Raw genomic sequence first — 23,749 nt, forward strand, 5'->3', positions numbered from 1 at the left:
GAAGAAAAAAAAAAGTAAAATCGGAAATGGAATTATAATACATATATAACACATTAGTCTCACAATTGTTTGGTATATTTTGCTGAAACGAATGTTTCCAAATTCCGTCAATGATTCATAATAATCGAAGCGAATTTTCAATTTATACACGGAAAAAAAACAAATAACAAAATGAAACTTGGCATGAATTAACAGTAACCATCAGGGGAATGCGATAACATACAACTCAATTTAATGAATGAAAAATGGTGAGGAAAATGTCTGCAAACACAAAAGAGAAAAATAAATAAGTACAGATACATTCAAAGTACACCGCCCCCATGCCAAATAATTAAATATACCACAGCGCGGCATTGCCTCCGGCACCCGGCAATACCGCAGTGCAGCTCATGGAGACTGCATTGGGAGGGAGAGGTGTTCAATAATTGATTGATTAATTGTATAATTAAAATAAGATTATCACAAAATATTTTCTTAATCAATTGGCTAATAGCATAACTAAACCTCTAGTGCTTCATCCGAAGATGTATCTTTTAGAAATTTAATTAAATAAGTCATTAATAAAAAATTAAATAATTAATTGATTAATCAATAAATAATTAATCGATTAAATGATGAATCAATAAATCAAAAATATCCATGATAGCCACATCACTTGGTCACTGTCATGTCCAAATATTCGCTTCCGAGCTCAAAAGGTGCCTGAGTTAATGGTCAGAAGAGAAAGGAAATTTGATTAATTAAATAAGTACTTCATTAATCGCTAATAATTAAATAACTCATCAATTAATTGATGAATCAAAAAACAAAAAAACGTTTTTGACAAAGGACGTGCTCACTACTGTGCCGAAATTTCAGCTTCTTAGCCCAAACAAACAAACAAGAAAACAAACAACCAGAGTGAAAACTGAGTACTCCTTTTCAGTGTGCATCATTGCCGAGCCCCCTTCGGTGCCCGGCAATGACGTTATGCAGCACCTGGGGACGGCATAGGAAAGGTGCGGTGTACAATTATGTCGCTTCCCGATAATCCTTGCAATTCTGAAAGGAGGAAGAAGAAGCGGCATTGGAAGAAGACGAAAGCCGAAAGGGCAAAATATATAAATACTTGGAGCGCACTCAAGGTCATTACGGAAGGGCCTTGTCACAGCCGCATTTGTCTCTGTCAACAAGGCCAATCAGATGTTGGGCCTTATCAAGAGGACCATTTCCAGCGTTACCATGGAAAGTCTTCAACCCGATGGCTCGTCCTCTCTTAGAGCTGGTCCCAGAACTTAGAGTGACCTCGCGGGTGGAGTGAGGAGAGACACAACTGGACAAGTTTTCCCTCCAACTCTACTACAGATCCGACAACGAGGAGACCTGATTGAAGTTTACCAGATCATCGAAGGCTTAGTTAAACACAGATCCCGTGCACTTATTACTTCCAGCGACATATGAAAGCAACCAGAGGACATATTGAAAAGTTGTTGCGCTGCGCTCGCGAAGCGGAAACAGAGTTAGGCGATCGGGTGCGTCCGTACGTGTGACGTATGTACGTACGTGCGTGCGTCTGCATTTTAAAAATTCATTTTCTTGGCAACCGTTGGTCCGATTGACACTAAATTTTACCATTGGAGCGCCTAGGCCTGCCGAACTTTTATAATCACAATTATGACGCCATATGTCATGTGATATGGGCGCCATCTTGGAAAAAATTTACGCCTCCATATCTCCAAAACCGCTCAATGGAAAAAAATGGAACATGGCTCATTGTCAAGTACTCCCCGTAGGGAATAAGATACGTTAATGATGATGTCATTGGTGTCTTCATTATGACGTCATCTCGACAAGTGCAACGCTTGATCTGATGAGGAAGAAAAAAAAAAAATTCTGTGCAACTGTTAATCCGATGGACATGAAATTTTCACCATCGGAGCGCCTCCCCCTGTATAATTTTTTTTATGATAATTATGCCGTCATAGGTCACGTGGTACATGCGCCATCTTGGAAAAACCGAAAAAATTTGCACCTCTATATTTCCGAAACTGCTCCATGGAAAAAGTTTAAACATGGTGTGTTGTTAAGTACTCCCCATGGGGAATTAAATATGTTAATGATGATGTCATCGGGACCTTCATTATGATGTCATAATTCGACAAGTTCAACACTTGATCCGATCAGTGAATATTTTTTCTATGCAATTGTTAGTCCGATTGACATGAAATTTTCAACAAAGGAGGGCCTCCGCCTGTAGAAATTTTAGTGACAATTATGACGTCAGAGGTCACGTGGTACGGGCGCCATCTTGGAAAATTTTTGCACCTCGATATCTCTGAAACAGCCCCATGGAAATTGAAATGTGGTTCATTGTAAAGAACTCTGCATGGGGATTAAGACAATGTTGTTAACGATGACGTCATTGGTGCCTTAATTTTGACGTCATAATTCGACAGGGACAACGCTTCGTCTGATCAGTTTGAAATTTCTTGATCATGATCTACGTAACAATTATATTAGAGAATATAAATTTATGATGTCATCGCTCACGTGGTTTGGCAGCCATATTGGATCAAATAAATAAACCCTTCAAAAACAGAAAAGTTAGCTCGCACCAAGTTGACTGTGCAGGGTAAGTATTCTATAAATACCATCTAGTTTAAAGAGAGTAATTGCTGAGAAATGGAATAGCCGTCCTCAGTTAGTGCTAAATGCAACGTCACTTCAAAAATATTTAAGAGCAGTTTGGACAAACATTGGTTCTCCTCTCATGAAATGTTACCATGACTACCAACAAAAATACACACCTCACAAATTATGTTGAAGTATTTATTTTGTGACATATATGTATATATATATATATATAGTATATATATATATATATATATATATATATATATATATATATATATATATATATATATATACCCTATATATATATATATATATATATATATATATACATACAGTATATATATATACAGTATATATATATATAATTATATAATTATATATATATATATATATATATATATATAATATATATATATATATATATATATATATATATATATATATACATACAGTATATATATATACAGTATATATATATATAATTATATAATTATATATATATATATATATATATATATATATATATATATATATATATATAATTATATATATATATATATATATATATATATATATTATATACTTATATATATATATACTGTATAATTATATATAATTATATATATATATATATATATATATATATATATATATATATATATATATATATATATATATATATAATATATATATACTATATATATACTGTATAATATATATATACTGTATATATATATATACTATATCAGTCACTATGCGACCTTCATATCATCAGTGGAGAACCGCCAGCAAGGTGTCCCATACAGCTGCTGCTGCACCTTGCTGGGAGCGATAAGCACCGCCTGCCACGCAGTGACGTTATCTCTGGTATCCACTCATCATATGGAGTCGACCTGGTTGCGGTTGGGAGTTACTAATAATGGTATCTGTAATCTGGTTCTCCAACCTAATGAGCGGACAACATGACGTCATCGCCATGCACGTCCGCCTTGCCTGAAAAGTTCCAGAGGAACCATCTAGCAGTGCGTCATTATGGATTATAAATACAGATACTGTCACAAGTGCATGCAAAACTCACAGTTACACAGTTACTCACATTTACCGACCAAGGCGGACGTGCATGGCGATGACGTCATGTTGTCCGCTCATTAGGTTGGAGAACCAGATTACAGATACCATTATATATATATATATATATATATATATATATATATATATATATATATATATATATATATATATATATAGATATATATATATATATATATATATATAATATATATATATATGTATATATATATATATACCAACCTTATCGATGGAATGATCGGAACATTTACCCGGAAAAATTTTAACTTTTGCATCATATAATTTTGATGAGCATTGAAAGAAGAAGAGGATTAGAGGAGGAAGAAGTAGATCCAGAAAAAGGAGTACGCCGCTGGTAAACAGCACGTCAGGAAGGTTGTCGGTGGATTGAGGTAAACTGAGGTGGTGGGTTCAGTTACCGAGTTTCTTGTTGATCTCTCGCAAAGCAGCTTAAACACTCAAGCAAGCACTCCATTCGGAACCGTTGATAAGGAACAGTTTGCTTGGCCTGCGCTAGCTCGTTGCTATGGTAACTGAACCTACCCCGGTTGAACAGGTGTGCTTTAATGAATGGCCACGCCAGTCCCAGGCGTACGGTTAGAATTTGGGAATGTATCGGCACGTATTGTGTATATCGAAGGTCGAGTTTGGCTTATTTTATATATTTTTCTTGTGGTGTTTTATTTCGGGCGGCACCGGCTCTCTCTGGCAGGCCGGTCCTCACACCCATCTGTACTTCCCAATCACTCCTTCCTGCCAATCTTTGTAATCACCGGGTTAACAGAACTCTCACCGCGTGTATAACTAATCCCGATGAGCTCTGTGTTCACGTAACGACCGTTCATTCTCAGTTCGAGACAAGTGATCTGTCTCTCTTCCTTCTCAGCTGTGCTCTTTCCATTCTCTCGCTTGCCTACCTTTCCACACCTTGTCTATCTCCTTGTCCGATCCTGCCCTTGCATTCCCACCCCCGAAGACATGTCTGGCCGCCTTTACCTGGGTAACCTGGCCCCGCAGACAACAGCTGCTGACCTTGAGGCGTTATTTGAGGAACATTCTCTCCCACTGCGTTACTCGCCCCTCGTCCGCAAAGGATTTGCATTTGTGGACTGTCAGGACAACGACACGGCCCTGCGAGCCTTGCATCTATTTTCTGGTACTTGTATCACCAACACACAAACTCCACACGCACACGTCAAGGACGCTCCCGTTACCATGGTAACGCGGCGCCAACATAGGCCTTTTGCATCGCATTTAACCATTGTGGCAACATTATTCCGAGTCGAATCAGCCACCACAGAAAAATCAAACTCCCAATAAGTTGCTTGTTTTCATTCCAAACTGTATCTTCTGATCCACCTCGGCCGTCATCAACAACTTTAGCTAATGCTTTCTCTCGCCATGCGATGCTCCCCACTTCTCACGCCCCACACCTCCCTACTCCCCACGCCCCACGCCCCACACCTCCCTACTCCCCACGCCCCACGCCCCACACCCCCCCCCCCCCCGTGCTTGCTAACCACACCAATTCCCCTCCGCGCGTACGCTGCTCCAACCACCCAGCCCACACCCCTTCTTCGCGTGTGGTGCTCACCGCACAAAACGCCCTCTCCTCACATGCAGTGCTGACCCCAACACCTGCTCTCTTCGTATCTCTCCCACCGCTCTCCTCAGATCTCCACCCCGTGCCCCTCGTCTCCCTCCCATTCCTCCTGCGCCCCTCGTCATCCTTCCACTCTTCCTGTGACCCTCGTCAGCCTCCCACTCCTCCCGTGCCCCTCGTCGCCCTCCCATTCCTCCTGCGCTCCTCGTCATCCTCCCACCCCTCCTGTGATCCTCGTCAGCCTCCTACCCCCTCCCGTGCCCCTCGTCGCCCTCCCATGCCTTCTGCGCCCCTCGTCATCCTCCCACCCCTCCTGTGCCCCTCGTCACCCTCCCTCTCCTCCCGTGCCCCTCGTCAGCCTCCCTCTCCTCCCGTGCCCCTCGTCATCCTCCCTCTCCTCCCGTGCCCCTCATCGTCCTCCCACTCCAGTGCCCCTCATTCGCCTCCCACCCCCTCCTGTGCCCCTCATTCGCCTCCCACCCCCTCCTGTGCCCCTCGTCGTCCTCCCACTCCAGTTCCCCCTCGTTAGCCTCCCATCCCCTCCTGTGCCCCTCATCATCCTCCCACTCCTCCTGTTCCCTAAAGCACCTCTTTTCTTCCTCCCCATTCTACTCACTCTCCCACACGTCTCTTCCCTCCTCCCCCCTTCCATCGCCTCTCCCTCCCCCACTGCCCTTTCTCTCTCTCACACTCCCCCCCCAACCCCTACCACCTCTTTTCTCTCTCATCCCCTGCCACACCCCCTCCCCTCTTCCCTCCCCCCGTCCACCACCTCTCCACTCTCTCCCTCCAGCACCTCTTCACTGCCCCCGCCCCAGCACCTCCACTGCCCCAACCCCAGCACCTCTTCACTACCCCCACCCCAGCACCTCTCCACTCCCCCCCCCCCCCATCCCCACCCCAAACCCCTGGCACCTCCAGTCTCTCCCTCCCTCCTGGCCCCTCCTCAATCTCTCACCCACCACCCCCCTAGCACCTCTCCAATCACCTCCTCCCTCTAGCCCCTATCTCACACCCTGCTCACCCACCGCCTCTTCCCCTCGCTCATCCTCCTCCCCCGCCCCTCACCTTGCTCACCCCCTGCTCCAAAGTCTCCCCTTGCTCTCCTCCCTTGCTCACCCATCTCACTCATCCTCCGCTGACCTGCAGCTCGCCCTTCACCTCCCCTCGTTAATTCCACCCCCACAGCTACCGCACTTACTCACCCCCTCCCCCGAGGCCTCCATGCATTGTAGCTTAAAACTTATTATATATCAGCAATGTTTTATTCATGCATTAACGTGTTGACGGAATTGCTGTAGTAACATTTAATAAGTTCTTGTCCAACATTGAAGCAAATTTATATTTTTCCTCCACAGGGAAAGTTAAATTGCACGGTGTAGTCCTGTACCTTGAACACTCGGTGCAAAGACGGTTGCGGTAAGCAAATTTCCTTTTTTGTGCGTGAGCTGTAACAACACTATTTTTGTAGTTTGTATTTACTTCACCCACCACAACTGTGGTGCGCACCTCACCCACCTCCTCTTTTGCTGTGCTGCGCTCCCCTAATCCCGACCCTCTCCACCTGCCCTCGCCCATCACCTTCATTCCCCACCCCTCGGCTTACCTCCGATCGGTTTATAATTGTGACCTGTACAGACAGACAGAGACAGACAGACTGACAGAATAACAAACGCAACAGACCAATATACTGTACAGTGTACAGTACTTGAAAAATCTTCGATTTTGCAAGTCATAATAAACTGAAATATAATCATACACCATCTGACTTCGAAAAAAACAAACACATCAGAAAACTCTCAAACAAAATTCCTTACGAAGACGAATATCTAAACAATATATAATCGACAATAAGACAAACACTGTAATGGAATGTAAAAACACCTGGCGAGGTACCAAAAGCAAACATAAATGCAGAAACGGTGAATGCTAAACGACGGAACCAATGAATTCCACATTATTGTGCCACTTTCAGTCGAACGTCAGACATGGACAGCCGGTTCGTGAAGGACTTGGGGGGGGGGGGGGGGACGGGGGGGGGGACGTATTCTGTCTGAATGGTTCTATACCCAGCCAATGGCGAATCTGCATATGGCGAATTTGTGAATGTCATGGTTACAAAGTAGAAACCTTCACGTCATTTCCTCATTCATATTTAAATTAAATTTTTCTATTTTCATTCCAAACAGCATCATTCAAATCATAAATTAATACTATATCAAAATACTGTGTTAAATCACAATTGTATTGAGATATTATCAAACCAGCCCATTGTCGTCATCTGGTCATTTCTGGATTTGGGAGCAGCTCCGTATGGAGTCAATTTCAAAATCATAATTTTATTGAGGAATTTTTGAAACCTCCTCCCTACCTTACAACATCCACTGGGACCCCCAAAACGTTCCACAGAAGGTTGGGCAGGGCTAGCCCCAAAACTGAGGGAGTAGTTTGGAGATGGATGGATGAACGGACGGATGAACAGACACTCCTGTTTTATAATATAGATAGCAAAAAGTGGTGTGTACATCCCCCACGCGACGTGGGGATGTGCGCACGGGGATGTACATACTGTACCAAGCACACCGTCAACACACCGTACAAAGTGCCTCCTTTGGACCTTTTTATCATCTTATCAGTTTTTTCTGAAACAAAATGTAAAAGTAATTATGATTATAGTCGGAGGTTCACACATTTTTTTTATTGGGGTCTCCATTAGGGTGGTCCAAAAATGCAAAAAAATCAGTTTTTAATCTGGATTTTGATGCTCTATTGGATTATTGTTAGAAATGGTCTAAATCATTCACCCAAAAAATATTTTGCATCTGAGTCATCTATAAACTCATACACACTCAACATATAAATTTGTCATTTTGGTCAATTTTAATGAAAATCGTCCATGGTGAGAGGCTTACAAAGACTTTAGAAATATTTTTTCCCTAAATAATGTCATTGATGGTACATACCCCTGTGAAGTCCTCATGGTCGAAACATGAGTCAGACATGTATGAACATGTTTCAAACATGTTTCAAGCATTGTCAAACATGTTTCGACCATGATGATTTCACACTCACAGGCGCAATGCGCATGCAAAAAGTCATGAACCACAAAATGGCTTAGTACAATAGTGCATGTACTTTTTCCACCTAGGTTGCTATTGGATTGTTCTCATTTAGCCAAATTTGGTGAAAAACGCCATATTTCAATTGAAGTGTGTATGAGTTTCTAGATGGAATTGAGCGAAAATATTTGGTGGGTGAATGTTTTAGACCATTTCTAACAATAATCCAGTAGAGCATCAAAATCGGAGAGATCGATGTTTTTTGGACCACCCTAGTCTCCATTGAGTAGCAGCAGAAATTGTTTGGTACACACAAAAAAAATAGGTCAGATTCGAGCGTGCTTGTCTGCTTTTCCAAGCGCCACTACTATTTTTAAAGTACCTCTCAGTTTTGTATGCAAATTCCCATTCTTATTCCTCTGTAAGTGCTCTCTCAGAATGTGCTCTCCAGACGAGGCACTTTTTTTTCGTTCCAGACGTTGCTGAACCTCATCTTCTTCCTCCTTGCTGACGCATTTTCCTTAGATCTATTTTTAAAATCTCAAGTTATAAATTTGCAACATAACAAATTATTATGTTATTAATTATTATTTATAAACTTAATTTTAAACACTTAAATTCTGAAATCACAGCATATCAAGGGAAGAATCTCACCTACACCAGCTGAGAAAACCTCTTCTTCCTCTTTGCTCACGTGTTCTCCTTTGATCTATTTTTTAAAATCTCATACGTTATAATAGAATCTATTAATTATCGTGTCACAATTTATAAACTTTATTTTGTACACTTAAATTTTGAAATCACAGTATAGTACTGTATATCAGAATTAGCATGGAAGAATATTTCCTACACTAGCTGAGAAAAACATCCATCAAAAACCTCTGTTGCGGTAGTACGCTTTTGAACTTTCTTAGCATCTTTGAAGTTCGCATTTAGATTTTTTAACCGGGCATGAGTACTTGCATCCCAGTTATGTGAACCCCTGATTTATAGTTATTTAATAATACAGAACAGAACAGATTGCTAAGTTTGGACCATGTCCTGTGTCCAGACAGCTATTTTCGTTTTTAAAAAGAGAAAATCCATAAAAACATTTTGTTCACTCAAATTCTTTTGGGCCGGACAAGATCTGGGGCCGGGAGCAAATGACCCATTTGCTCGCATTATAATCCGCCATTGTAGATATTGCATAGCTTGTAGAATTTCAGTAATTGAGGCTGTTGTTGACCATCGCCATGTGATTTTTTAATATTTATTTTATTTTTGGAGGGGGTGGGGGATTGGGGCTTATAGTTGTCAATGTAGAGGAAAGACAAAATGGGTTTTTATGCTTTGGTATTGCAATAACTGCAAATTAGTAATGTTTAAAATGTTTCAGTCTGCGGAAGATTCAGGTGTGGAACATCCCAAGCTCAATCCGATGGGAGGTGGGTGCGTATGCTTGGCCTTTGAATGGATCACAATTGATATGATGAACACTTTTTCTAATTCCTCTTGATTACAACGTTTTGCATGCTCTGATATTGTAGTCCTCACTTTAAGGTTTTTCTTAAACATTTTTATTCTCATGAGCATCAGTAATATAGAAACCTCTTGGTGTTCCTCTTTATCCCCAAATCTCATGCTGGTGGAGCCCAGGTTCAAACCCCATACATTGCACAGATGATGTATTGTCATTTTTCTACTCACGTCCTTGTAATTCAGGTTTAAATCTCTGCGGTCTAAAATTGATTTTGTCTAACCAGTGATTTCTGTATTGGCTCCACCACGAGTCTGAGATTAATGTTAAAACCGGGAAATATAATTTAACTCTCTCTCTCTCTCTCTCCCTCTCTCTCTCTCTCTCTCTGAAAGGACCGTACCGCAAACTCTCCCATCTATGTTCTCAACAACCCTCTCAAGGGTTCAGTCACTCAAACTATTGGGTTTCACTCTCAGCCATGATCTCCCTTTCTGGTCTTGCACCCTCTACTCTCTCTGTGCTTTGTCCCCTCCCTCCCTGCACCCCCCTCCCCCCACTGGAGATATCTGTAGGATCAAGCACGTAGTCCACCATCAACCCCCTCCTCGTGAAACTGCCTAAATCCAGAACCACTGCTCACCTCCACTCATTTGTTCCTCTATTTTCCCCACGGCATGTGGACCACCTTCCAAACTCTTGTCAAGCTCATTCTTCCCTTATGTCATCAATACACCTGTTGATCACCATCTCAAATCATCCCCCATCCCAAACCATTAGCTTTTCTACATCCGTTAAACCACCCTGCACCCATCTCTAAAATTTGCTTCTGTATCCATCTTGTCCACCCCTTGTGTTATTTTCCCTACCCCTCATCATTACCTGCATCATTTGTTTGACCGTTGGTCTATTTTCCCCACTCCGCCCTGCTTTTGGCATTTTCCACCTCTCCTCCTGCTGTTCCTTTTGTTGTTGCATTCTGATCCGTTCATGTGTTCTAGCTCTTCTAGAAGCCTTGGCCATGTTTACAAAAAATTTAAAAATCGCAAATGCACCAATGGATATGCCTCTGCCTACGTTGGATGTCAACTCACTTACGTTTAATTTCAATTAAAGGTCAAGTGAGAGAGAAAAGTAGGAGACAAAATCAGATGTTTCTAACTCGTTATTGTCTGAAAAATGATTTTCAAAGGGCATGTGCCCTTGACCTTTGACCTGTTGAATTTGAAATTGAAACAGCTCCTCTTTGTATTATTCTTTAGTTGTACCAAGGTTGTGTGAAATCTCTTGAGTGATTCGCAAGTTATTGTAGTTAACGAAAGGGGTGCTGAGCTACCCGACAACATAATGCCCGTGGCTTTCGGCTATGGATGTATAAAAAGATATAGATAAACTTGAATAAATGTAGATGAGGGAGAAGGGAGGATGGTTGAGTTAGAGCCAAGGCCAGAGGAAAAGGTCTGCCAGTAAACCCCCTTTCTGGTGAAAGTCTCAAAATCCAGACTCGCTGCTCACCTCCACTCATTCGTTCCTCTCCGCCCTTCCTCCCCTCTTGTGAAACCACCATACTCACTTTTCAATCTTATTCTTCCTTCCAGGGCTTTTACCTTTAGGACTGCTGCTCACCACCATCACAGGTCATGGCCCATCCACAACCATGATCTTTTCTACCCCGATTAATTCTCCCCCAAGCCCACATTTTCGGGGTTCCAGTTTTTTCCGTCGATCTCTGTGATTGCGAGTTTGTGGTTTTATTCATCTTGTTCACTCCCTGTCCTCCCGTTGCACTCATTCTTTCCCACATCCCTTATACCTCTTCCCCATATCCCTAAGTCCCTCTCTATTTTGTCCCTCAACCCTTCTGTTATGTCCTGGGCCATTCTGTGTTGTGTCTCCAACAAGTCTCGACTCTATACAAATAAAAAGGTTGAGAATGTTTGAACGAAAGGGAGATTAATGTGTGGGGTACTGGGAGGTGGGTGTGTAATTGAATGTGTAGTTTTGCCCTACTTTGTATGTGTAACATGTTTACTTGCCTATACATTGTGTTAAAGCCATCTATGCAGAAATTATATTATCTGTACTCTTAGTGTTTCTCCTGTTAACATGCATTGCCTTCGACGATTATGGCAGAAACCATTGCCTGAGAATGTCAACACACTTCCTTTTATATTTGTAAATTTGTCCGTGACCATAAGGTATTTTCATGAGATTTGAATCGTTTTGATTAAAAATGGATTGGCACATCATTATAAGATGTTGGCAGAAGGCCATTTCATATTTTGAAAAAACAAGGCCGACCTGTACGGCATCAAATGCCAATTGTACAGCTTGCCCCAAACAAGGAATTTGGCAAGGATCTGCCTCTGAGAAATGTCGTTGGATTTCATCCAAAACTGAAATGCAGACAGGACAGCTAAGTCTTCATCGGTTGGTATTTTTCAGGTTGCAATGCACCTGCTGACACTGCGCCACAACAGTGGCAGACTGACAGTTAGGTTGGAAGCCCATCCATGCTCAATGTGGATTGCCAGCACATACATTTAGGCAGCCAATATTAGAAGCTGTGTGAAGAGGTTAAAAAAAAAATCAAAAAAAAATAAAATTATATATATATTGTTATACAGTCACATGAAAAAGTAAGTACACCCCATGTAAAGTTTTGACTTTTTCAACATATTTCAACATACAGCTATTTGATCTTCATTTCAACAATATTGATAGATAAAGGTGATATAATATAACAAATATCATAAAACATTTACATTTTGTAGTCCATTGTATGATTTAAATAAATATAAATGCAAATTTCGCATGTGGGAAAAGTAACTACACTCTTGGCTCTAATAGGTGGTATTGCCCCCTTTGGCACAAACAACCTCAAGTAGGCGTTTCTAATAACTGTCTACCAGTCTCTGACATCGACTGGGAGAAATTTTTGCCCACTCCCCCATGCAGAATTCTTTCAGCTGTGCGATGTGTGAGGGGTTTATTGCATGCACAGCTCGTTTCAAATCCCCCCACAACATCTCGATGGGATTTAGATCTGGGCTTTGACTTGGCCATTCCAGAACCCTCCATTTCTTTCTTTTCAGCCATTCCTTTGTGTATTTACTGGTATGTTTAGGGTCATTGTCATGTTGCAAGGTCCACCCTCGGTTGAGCTTCAACTTTCCGACAGATGGCCTCACATTATCCTCAAGCACCCTCTGGTACAATGAAGAATTCATAGTGGATTCTATGATGGTGAGCTGCCCAGGCCCTGATGCAGCAAAGCTTCCCCAAACCATAATATTTACACCACCATGCTTTACAGTTGGTATCAGGTTCTTGTGGTCAAATGCTGTCTTTGGTTTTCGCCAAACATGTCTTCTGGTACTGTGGCCAAATAGCTCTACCTTTGACTCATCTGTCCAGAGCACATTGTTCCAGAAGTGCTGGTCTTTGCCTAGGTGTTCATTGGCAAACTTTAGTCTTGCCCTGATGTTCTTTCTGGACAGAAAAGGTTTCCTCCTGGCACACCTCCCATGTAGATCAAATTTGTGTAGCCTCTTTTGAATGGTAGACTCGTGCACTTTGACATCAACAGTGGCAAGAGCTACCTGTAGGTCCCGTGATGATGACATTCTGGGGTTCTTAGAGACTTCTTTCAGCATCTTGCGGTCTGCTCTCGGGCTGAACTTGCTTGGGCGGCCTGGCCTGAACAAGTTGGCAGTTGTTTGGAATCTTCTCTACTTGTCGATGATATTCCGGACAGTCGAATGATTGATTTGTAATTGTTTAGAGATCTTTTTAAAGCCCTTCCCAGACTCGTAGGCATCTATAACCTTTTTTCTGAAGGCCTCAGAGAGCTCTTTTGATCTAGGCATGGTGACGTCGCACACTTCAACAACAAAGAGCAAACCAAACTAAATGTCTGAGGTTTAAATAAGACAAGTTCCTCCAAGATCCTCTCTCACGATGTTCTAATCATTTGCACCTGAGCTGGTGCACCTGATTCTAATTTTAGGTATTTGAAGTAGTGATAAATGTAGGTGTGTACTTACTTTTTCCACATGCGAAATTTGCATTTATGTTTATTTCAATTATACAATGGACTACCAAATGTAAATGTCTCATGATATTTGTTATATTATATCACCTTTATCTATCAATATTGTTGAAATGAAGATCAAATAGCTGTATGTTGAAATATGTCGAAAAAGTCAAAACTTTACATGGGGTGTACTTACTTTTTCACGTGACTATATATACACATATATATATATATATACTATATCAGTCACTATGCGACCTTCATATCATCAGTGGAGAACCGCCAGCAAGGTGTCCCATACAGCTGCTGCTGCACCTTGCTGGGAGCGATAAGCACCGCCTGCCACGCAGGTAACGTTATCTCTGGTATCCACTCATCATATGGAGTCGACCTGGTTGCGGTTGGGAGTTACTAATAATGGTATCTGTAATCTGGTTCTCCAACCTAATGAGCGGACAACATGACGTCATCGCCATGCACGTCCGCCTTGCCTGCAAAGTTCCAGAGGAACCATCTAGCAGTGCGTCATTACGGATTATAAATACAGATACTGTCACAAGTGCATGCAAAACTCACAGTTACCGACCTGGTTTCGCCCTTGTTGGGGCTTCATCAGGGCAACGCAGTGATGCTTTCCATACACTTGTAACTCTGTGACCCTTTCGGTTTTTATATCAGTCACTATGCGACCTTCATATCATCAGTGGAGAACCGCCAGCAAGGTGTCCCATACAGCTGCTGCTGCACCTTGCTGGGAGCGATAAGCACCGCCTGCCACGCGGTAACGTTATTAGCGATAAGCACCTTAAAAAGGCGGACGTGCATGGCGATGACGTCATGTTGTCCGCTCATTAGGTTGGAGAACCAGATTACAGATACCATTATTAGTAACTCCCAACCGCAACCAGGTCCGATGTGGATACCAGAGACTCCATATGATGAGTGGATACCAGAGATAACGTTACCGCGTGGCAGGCGGTGCTTATCGCTCCCAGCAAGGTGAATATATATATATATATATGAATGAATGAATGATCGTTTTAAGGCCATTTTCCCCACCAGAGCGGGGGTTAGCCTTCCGGGCCCCATGACAATCATGGTTCCCTGTTTGAGGCAATGTTTTTATGGCCGGATGCCCTTCCTGACGCCAACCCTTGGTCACGCTCTTACGATGCGCAGGGATACGGTGTACCTATTCTAAACCGGGGTACACACCGGGATCATTCATCTCAGCGAGCTGGTACTCAATTTGCCGACCTCGGAAGGATGACAGGCTGAGTCAACCCCCCTGGCGTTAATTCAGCGATCGACCGGGATTCGAACCCAGGATCCTAGGATCCCAAGCCTGCACCCTGACCGCTAAGCCAACACCAGGCTCTATATATATATACTTAAACCGCGACTTAAAGATATATATATATATATATATATGGTTAACACTGATTGAAGGCTGATAAAGGAACTTGTACATACATAACATGCAAAACTAGAACAGCACTCGGCAGAGCGCATTTTCCCGGCAGGTTGAGCATTTTTCGTTTTGTATCACACTGCGAGGCCGGATCCGGACATGAACCAAAATCTTACCGGCTTGTTCTTATCACCGACTCAACTCATCGCTTAGTTTTGTCATAACCCATCCACAACCTCTTTGAGATATCGTGCTGTATATCTGTTTTGGCCCCATCTCTCAATGGTGAAGAATCACTTAAAAAATTTGTCCAGATCCCGATCTTCACCAAAATCTAATCGATCCATACTTGTCACACACCCAACCTTTTTAAGTTTCGTCTGAAACTGTCCACATTAGCAGACCAGTCTGAAACTGTCCATGTAGGACATTACTACAAATGCAGGAAAGATAAAAGCACAACTCGATGTACTTTTCCATAAATTACAAGGACATTTTTGTGGTAATATTTGTTTATATACTTGATACTTGATCAAATGTAGATGCAAGAACTAAAACGTTGAAAAAATGGGTGGAGAACAAGTAAAACTTCGCTGCTACTTCAGTTTGCTCCGCATTTGTTACCTCCGTATTTACCCGATGTTACATGGTATATATACAGTACATACACTACCGGTCAAAAGTTTTAGAGCACCTCAATTTTTCCAGTTTTTATTGAAATTTACGCTGTTTAATGTCTCAATGTACTCTGAAATTAAGCATAGAACAAATCAACAATTGGAGATAAAAAAGAAATCATAGAATCATTTTGTTTAACAAATATTTAATTTAAATTTTTGACTCGGCAAAGTAGCCACCTTTTGTAGATATAACCGCAGAACACACTCGTGGCATTCTTTCTGCAATGGAAATCAAATATTGTTCGGGAAGTTCTTCCCAACACTGTTGCAGAAGTTCCCACAAATGTGTTGCACTTGTAGGTTGCTTTGCTTTCACCCTTCTGTCCAGTTCATCCCAAACCAGCTCGATGGGGTTTAAGTCTGGAGACTGTGCTGGCCATTCCATGATTTCAAGCCTACCGTCTTGTTCTTTTCCTCGAAGGTAGTTTTGACATAGCCTGGAGGTGTGTTTAGGGTCATTATCTTGCTGTAGGATGAACCCCTGACCAACTAGGCATATACCAGAGGGTATTCCATGGCGCTGCAAAATGCTGTGGTCGCCCTTTTGGTTCAGGGTGCCAGTCACTCTGTGCAAGTCGCCGACTCTGGATCCAGCAAAAGAGCCCCAGACAATCACGCTTCCCCCTCCATGTTTGACAGCTGGTGTCACACACTGAGGAACCATCCTTTTGCCTACTCGACGGCGTACAAAAACCCTGTGTGATGAACCAAAGATTTCAAATTTTGATTCCTCGGTCCAAAAGACCTTCTTCCAGTCTTCAATAGTCCACTGGCGGTGCTTCATGGCCCAGGCAAGCCTCTTTTTCTTATTTTGCCATCTTAGCTATGGCTTTCTTCTTGCCGCTTGACCTGTCAAAGCTGCAGCTCGAAGTCTTCTCTTCACAGTTGAAACTGAGACTTGCTTACTTTGACCAATGTTAAGATGTGCTTGAAGCTGTTGTCCTGTGAGCCGCCTATCACGCAAGCTGTTGACTCTCAGAAACTTGTCTTCCGATTCTGTTGTGGCTTTGGGTCTGCCAGCCCTCTTCCTGTCAGAGTTTCCTCCAGTTTCCAAGTGCCTTTTGATGGTGTAGGAAAATGTACTCACTGACACCTTGGCTTTCTTTGCAATTTCTCTAAAGGAAAGACCGACAATATGTCAAAACTACCTTCGAGGAAAAGAACAAGACGGTAGGCTTCAAATCATGGAATGGCCAGCACAGTCTTTGGACTTAAACCCCATCGAGCTGGTTTGGGATGAACTGGACAGAAGGGTGAAAGCAAAGCAACCTACAAGTGCAACACATTTATGGGAACTTCTGTAACAGTGTTCGGAAGAACTTCCCGAACAATATTTTATTTCCATTGTAGAAAGAATGCCACGGGTGTGTTCTGCGGTTATATCTGCAAAAGGTGGCTACTTTGCAGAGTCAAAAATTTAAATTAAATTTTGTTAAGCAAAATGATTCTATTATTTGTTTTTTTTAAATCTCCAATTGTTTATTTCTTCTATGCTTAATTTCAGAGTACATTGAGACATTAAACTGCGTAAATTTCAATAAAAACTGGAAAAATTGAGGTGTTCTAAAACTTTTGACCAGTAGTGTACATACATAGGTATTTGAAAATTCAGGTAAAACGCGTGCTGCTGAGTAAGTGGTGGAGATTGTACAACCACGAGGTTTATGGGATAACTTCATTTCTCCATTTTCTTAATGTTGCTGTAATTTATATAAAAACTATACTAATGCACATTCTGTCTTGGCATTGCATTTGAAATAGAGTAATTCCTCTATGATCCTTGGTTCAATCCAGAACTTCAAAGGTAAAAACAAAGTCCTGTTCCACATTTTTCTTTCTGAAATTAACTGCAAGATTGTTTTACCTGGGGTGCTCATTTAAGATGTTCTGAATTTGGCATGAGCTGTCAAGATATATGTATTGAAAGTGGCAGTGATTTTTGGCCAAAAAGGTAGCCATTTTCTCGAAGTGTGGATTAAAGTAGGTAATAGGTATGATAAATTTGGATAGTTGGAATATAATCTGCCATTAAAAAAACCAAACATATGTTGTGATTAATTTATGCAATGTCATGGGTCACAGATGAGGTGCAAACCTCTGACAGAAAAAAGCAGAATAATTGTCATTTTAATGTGATCCAATCACGTAATGCTGTGTTGTAGCAAATGTTCCACTTTGGGATCCAAAGTGGAAATAAATGTCAATACCAGGTATGTCAACCTCTGGCAGCAATCACTGCATTGCATCATCGTAGCGTTGACCTAGAGAATGGCATTCCATGCCCGAATCAGCTCCTGTTCCAGCTCAGAGTCTGTGGCTGTCTTGGCAAGGTTCAAACATAACGCTCAATGATATCCCAAAGATGTTTCATTGAACTATATTATATCGGGTGAGATGGCAGACCACGGTGTCATGACATTAATGCTGGCATTGAGCAGAATGTTCCTTGTTCAAATTTCCCTGTGATGGTTGTGAGCAGGAGTATTATTGTGCATGAAGATTTTCATGGACCATGTTGAAGGGAAGGCAACACGTGTTGCCATAATATCTCATTACTGTAATGCATTGATCTGTCGTTAGATTGCCATGGATACGGATGAAGTTGGTGTGAAAGGTGTCGGCAATACCACCTAACATCATGACACTTTCACGCACACGATTTGCTGTTACCTGGACACAGACTGGGGCATATCGCTTGTTGATTCTTCTGCACACCTGTGCACGTCTATCATCTATATATTAAAGTAGCCGGATTTCTCCATCTTTTTCTCTTTCTGCACATTGGTTGGACAGCTGGCCCGCCTCCACCCACAATTGTAAACTGACAATTGGAATTTTGGTTGCTACTTGCAGGCCTCAGGCTTTACGCCTTAAGCTTCTGGCCTCTGGTGTACATTTGACGTTTTTAATTAAAATAATTTTTTTTAAATAAAAACTTTAAAAGGTTGAATAATGTGCAAATACAGGATTTGTAAACAAACTACAGGGTGTCCACAAAGTCGTGCATAATAGGAAATAATTTAATTTATCGAATGTATTTATTTTTTAATGTATTTCTTCTTTTTTTCTTTTTCTTTTTACAAAACATGTATTACAAAAAAAGAAAACATGTTTTTTTTCCATTTATAAACATGTTTTGAGATTGGTGGGGCACATTTCGAACACCTCATGTAGCCAACCTTACAAATATATGTTTTGCCTATGATGTGTGACTTTGTGGACGCCCTGTATTTCACATGTGCATGGACATGTAATGTATTTGTATATATTTTCGAGGCTCGTGGAGGAGCGAGTACACTGAACAGATTAGGACGTAACGTGAGACAGACATCCAGGTTAGTGAGGCCAGAAAAGGTCATGGTTTTGGATTGGGGATGATTGTTGAAGATCTTGAGGGAAGAATGAGATTGAATAGAATGTGGAAGTTTGTTCAACAAGCGATGAACAAGAGGAACGAATGAGTGGACGTGAGCAATGATCCTAGATTGAGGTAGTTTCACCACAAGTGGGTTGATTGTGGACCGTGAGCACCCAGCAGGACCTTGGAGTGCAACAAAGCACAGAGCAGAGGATGCGAGGCCAGAGAGGAGGCAGTAGAAGACAGAGGCAACTGACCTGTCTGGGATGGTGCAGAGATAAGACCCCACCTAAGCGCAGGAAATTCCAATGATCTTCAAGGCCTTGGTTTCCATGGTATCAAGCTGAGCAAATTGAGGCAGGGGAGCCAGCCCAGAGGGGAGAGCAGTACTCCATGAAGCTGCAGGTGAAGGCGTTGTACAGTAGGCGGATAATTCAAATGTGCCAAGGAAGGACTTTGTGTGACAGAGGATGCCCAGATGGCAACTGGCTTTGCAGGCCAATTTAGAAATGTGGTTTGTCCAAGAAAGATCATGGCTGATAATGAGACACAGGAGTTAAAAAAGTAGTTGGGAGGGTTTGCCATTTAGTCGTTTAAGAGAGAGTGTGTGATTTGTCAGGATTGAAAAATGTATTCCAAGTATTTGACCAGCTGGTGATATTGTCAAGCCAAAGAGAGGGAAGAGGCTGCAAGCCTGCATGTCTGAAGACAACAACAACAACAACAACAACAACAACACCAACAACAACAGGCATTTTAAGGCCATTTTCCCTGCGAGAGCGGGGGTTAGCTTTGCGGTCCCCATGACAATCTTCTCCATTTTGCCCTATTTGCTGCATCTCCCCTTGTTAACCCCCTTGCCCGCATTTCTTCTTCCACCACCTTCAGCCAAGTCTTTCTCTGTCTTCACAGTCTTCTACTTCCTTCTACATTCATTTCCATCACTCTTCTCAACCAGTCACTTTCATCCTTCCTCAACACATGACCAAACCATTTCAACCTGTTTCTCTTCACAGCATCCATCACAGGCTCTATTCCCATCATCTTTCGCAATTCATCATTTGTCTTCCTCTCTCTCAACGATACTCCGCACGTCCACCGAACCATTAGCATTTCCACCCTTTCCAGCCTTCGTTGCTGCTCTACCTTCATTACCCATGTCTCGCTCCCATAAATCATAACACTTCTCACACATGCAGCATAGACCTTTCCATTCAGCTTCAACGACACTCCCCTCCTCATCAGCACGCCACTCAGTTTCCAAAACTTCTTCCATGCACATCTCACTCTAGCAACCGTTGCCGTGTCTGATCTACCTTCTCCATTCAGCATGTCTCCGAGGTAGCAAAATGTTTTCACACCTTCCAGCTTCACGCCGTCTCCAAGATACAACTCAACATTTCCTCCATCTGCAGCTCCCTCTGTGCACACCTTACATTTGAATGTAGCTGCCACACTGGTTAATGACCCTCTCAGACCGCTACATTTTTGATGAACCCACTCAGCGCACATTGTAAATGGAGTTCACAATGGAGTTCACTCCGACACCCTTCCTGCACACAGCACATGGCCACTTCCCAGTTCTTTCCACCTCACCACATGCTTTACCACTTGCCATCACCTTCGTCTTTCCTATATTCACCTTCAGACCTTTTGTCTCCATACATTTCTTCCACTTGTTCATCTTTTCCTTCAGTCCATCCATACTTTCCGCAATCAACACCAGATCATCTGCATACAACAACTCCCACTGTAAACCCTCCTTTACGTTCTGAGCCAGCACCTCCATCACAGCTACAAATAGTAGTGGACTTGGTACCGACCCCTGATGCACTCCCACCTTCACCTCAAACTTACCACTGTTCCCGTCCTTCGTCCTTACAGCTGTGCGCGCTCTTTTGTACATTGCCATCACTACTCTGATCAACCATTCCTCCACTTCTAACTTCCTCAATGCCCATGTCAATACTTCGCGTGGAACCCTGTCGAATGCTTTCTCCAGATCAACAAACCCAAGAAACAACTTCTTCCTCTTCTCCATGTACTTCTCCTGTAACTGCCTCACAATAAAGAGCGCATCTGTCGTTCCTCTTCCTGGCATAAATCCAAACTTCATTTCGTCAATCTTCACTTTCTTCCTTATCCTCCTCTCTAACACCCTTTCCAATACCTTCATATTCCATGTTCCAATAACTTTATCGCTCGACACGAGCCTCAGTCCAGAGCAGCATTTCCCAACCTGAGGGGAAATTTTAGGATTCCAGGGAGGAAACTTATTCCAAGGGAAATACAATATTAGCATTCGTGTAATATTGTGCTTGTGAATAAATCTCAAATCTTTAATTCTTTTGTTTTTCGACTTTTTACTTAACATAAACATTTAAAACATCGTCGGTAAATAAAAATTTATATACAAGAATTTTTTAAAATAAAATTTATATGTGTGAGTGTGTATGTGTCTTTGTGTGTGTGTGTAGATTTGTATGTATGTGTCGGAGTGTGTGGGTGTGTGTGTGTTGCTATTTTTATGTTATTTATTATGTTATTTATGTTACTAAGTAAATAAATTTTGTGTTTTGGCTACTTTTTTCCTTGTTTATATATATCCGGAAATCCGGACGGTTGAACTGGTTGAAGGGGGAAACCACAGAAAAGGTTGGGAAGAACTGGTCCAGAGGGTCACCTTCCCCTTGTATAGAGGGACGAGGGTACTCAGTTCCCAATCCACTGGAATGCGGCCTTCTTTCACCGCCAGATTACAGATCTCTGTCATTCTCTTCACACCCCAACTTCCTGCTGCCTTCAACATATCTCCCACAACTCCCGTCGGCCCTCCCGCTTTTCCACTCTTCATTGCTTTTATCGCTTCCTCAACTTCCTTCTCAGTTATCTTCTCTGCCGGTCATAAAACTGGGTTACTCTCTATGTTGCCATCCCATTCATTCTCTGTGTTCAACAGCATTTCAATATATCTCTTCCATTTTCCTTTAATTCCATCTGGGTCCACAACGATTTGTCTGAAAGATGAGGGATATCATGGCAGAGGATAGTGGCATCAGCAAATAGATAAAGGGGATTTTCCAGAGTATCATTGAGATCATTTATGAAGATCAGGAATAGGACTGCGCCCAGCATGCTGCCTTGGGGCACTCCAGCTTTGACAGGGAGATGAGACGAAAGGATTATGTTGAGTGCCACACGTTGGCTATGAGATTAGAGGATGTCAGTAAGTCATGTATGGAGTTGTCCTTGAATTCCATAGGCAGATAGTTTGGAGGGCAATGTGGGATACCACACTATAATATTGAAAGCATGAGATACAGTGTCGTCCATATATTGGAACATTGAAGTCAAATTTGTTATTCTTGCTATGTACTCCAGATATTTGAATTTGAGATCAAAAGATGAATATGAGATAAGAGTACAGAAGGTCAGCTTTTATTTATTGGTATTTGTATGGATATGTTTTACCATTTTAGAACAATAGCACTTTTTAATGTTCAGTTCGGTGGATGTGCGGAGTATCGTTGAGAGAGAGGAAGACAAATGATGAATTGCGAAAGATGATGGGAATAGAGCCTGTGATTGATGCTGTGAAGAGGAACAGGTTGAGATGGTTTGGTCATGTGTTGAGGAAGGATGAAAGTGACTGGTTGAGAAGAGTGATGGAAATGAATGTAGAAGGAAGTAGAGGACGGGGAAGACCGAGAAAGACTTGGCTAAAGGTGGTGGAAGAAGAAATGTGGCCAAGGGGGTTAACAAGGAGAGATGCAGAAAATAGGGCAAAATGGAGAAGATTGTCATGGGGACCGCAAGGCTAACCAGCGCTCTAGCAGGGAAAATGGCCTTAAAATGCATGTTGTTGTTGTTGTAGTCCCCCCCATTTTAGGTAAGCATATGTATTAGAACACATGACTGACGGGTGTTTCTTGTTGCATTGAATGTTTGTTCACACATAAGAGCTGTGAATGTCTTGTCTTGGTTTTTCTTTTGCTTTTCTTTTGGGAGTTTGCCTTTGGAGTTAGTCGGCATAAACCAACATGAAGACCAGAGATCTGTCTGAAAGAAAGAAAGAAAAGGAAGCAATGTGGAAACTGAAAGAGCAGAATAATTAAATCAGATTAATAGCACAAAAATTAGGCAAAGCAAATACAACAATTTGGAATATCTTGAAAGAGGAAGAAGCCACTAGTGCACTTGTCAATAGACAACGGCCAGGTCGATCAAGGAAAACAACTGCAGTTGATTACAGAAAATTATCAGAGTTGTGAAGAAAAACCTTAAAACAACTGTCAATGACATCACCAACAACTTCCAGAATGCAGGGGTGAAAGTATCACAAGCTACCATTCACAGAAGGAATTCAGAAGTGTACAGTAACACTTTGTCTGCGTATGTGCAAGAAAAAGCCTCCCAACTCAGAGTGGTGTTTCACCATCCA

General features: G+C 42.0%; 2 protein-coding genes across 3 annotated transcripts in view; one reads left to right on the forward strand and one right to left on the reverse strand.

The window, feature by feature from the left end:
- The window catches only part of MOB4 (MOB family member 4, phocein), a 456,882-nt gene that overhangs the window by 129,578 nt on the left and 303,555 nt on the right, over window positions 1–23,749 (reverse strand). The window lies entirely within an intron of this gene.
- The window catches only part of LOC137414026 (insulin-like growth factor 2 mRNA-binding protein 1), an 82,556-nt gene that overhangs the window by 9,090 nt on the left and 49,717 nt on the right, over window positions 1–23,749 (forward strand). For both annotated transcript variants that reach the window (XM_078785774.1, XM_078785773.1), the window contains exons 2-4: window positions 4,679–4,858; window positions 6,664–6,724; window positions 9,743–9,791. In XM_078785774.1, coding sequence (XP_078641900.1) covers window positions 4,681–4,858; window positions 6,664–6,724; window positions 9,743–9,791 — 288 coding nt within the window. In that variant the 5' untranslated portion in view covers window positions 4,679–4,680. The remainder of the gene's footprint in view (window positions 1–4,678; window positions 4,859–6,663; window positions 6,725–9,742; window positions 9,792–23,749) is intronic.

The sequence above is a fragment of the Myxine glutinosa genome, chromosome 10, assembly GCF_964187855.1.
Source record: "Myxine glutinosa chromosome 10, kmMyxGlut1.1, whole genome shotgun sequence".
NCBI classification, from domain to species: Eukaryota; Metazoa; Chordata; class Myxini; order Myxiniformes; family Myxinidae; genus Myxine; species Myxine glutinosa.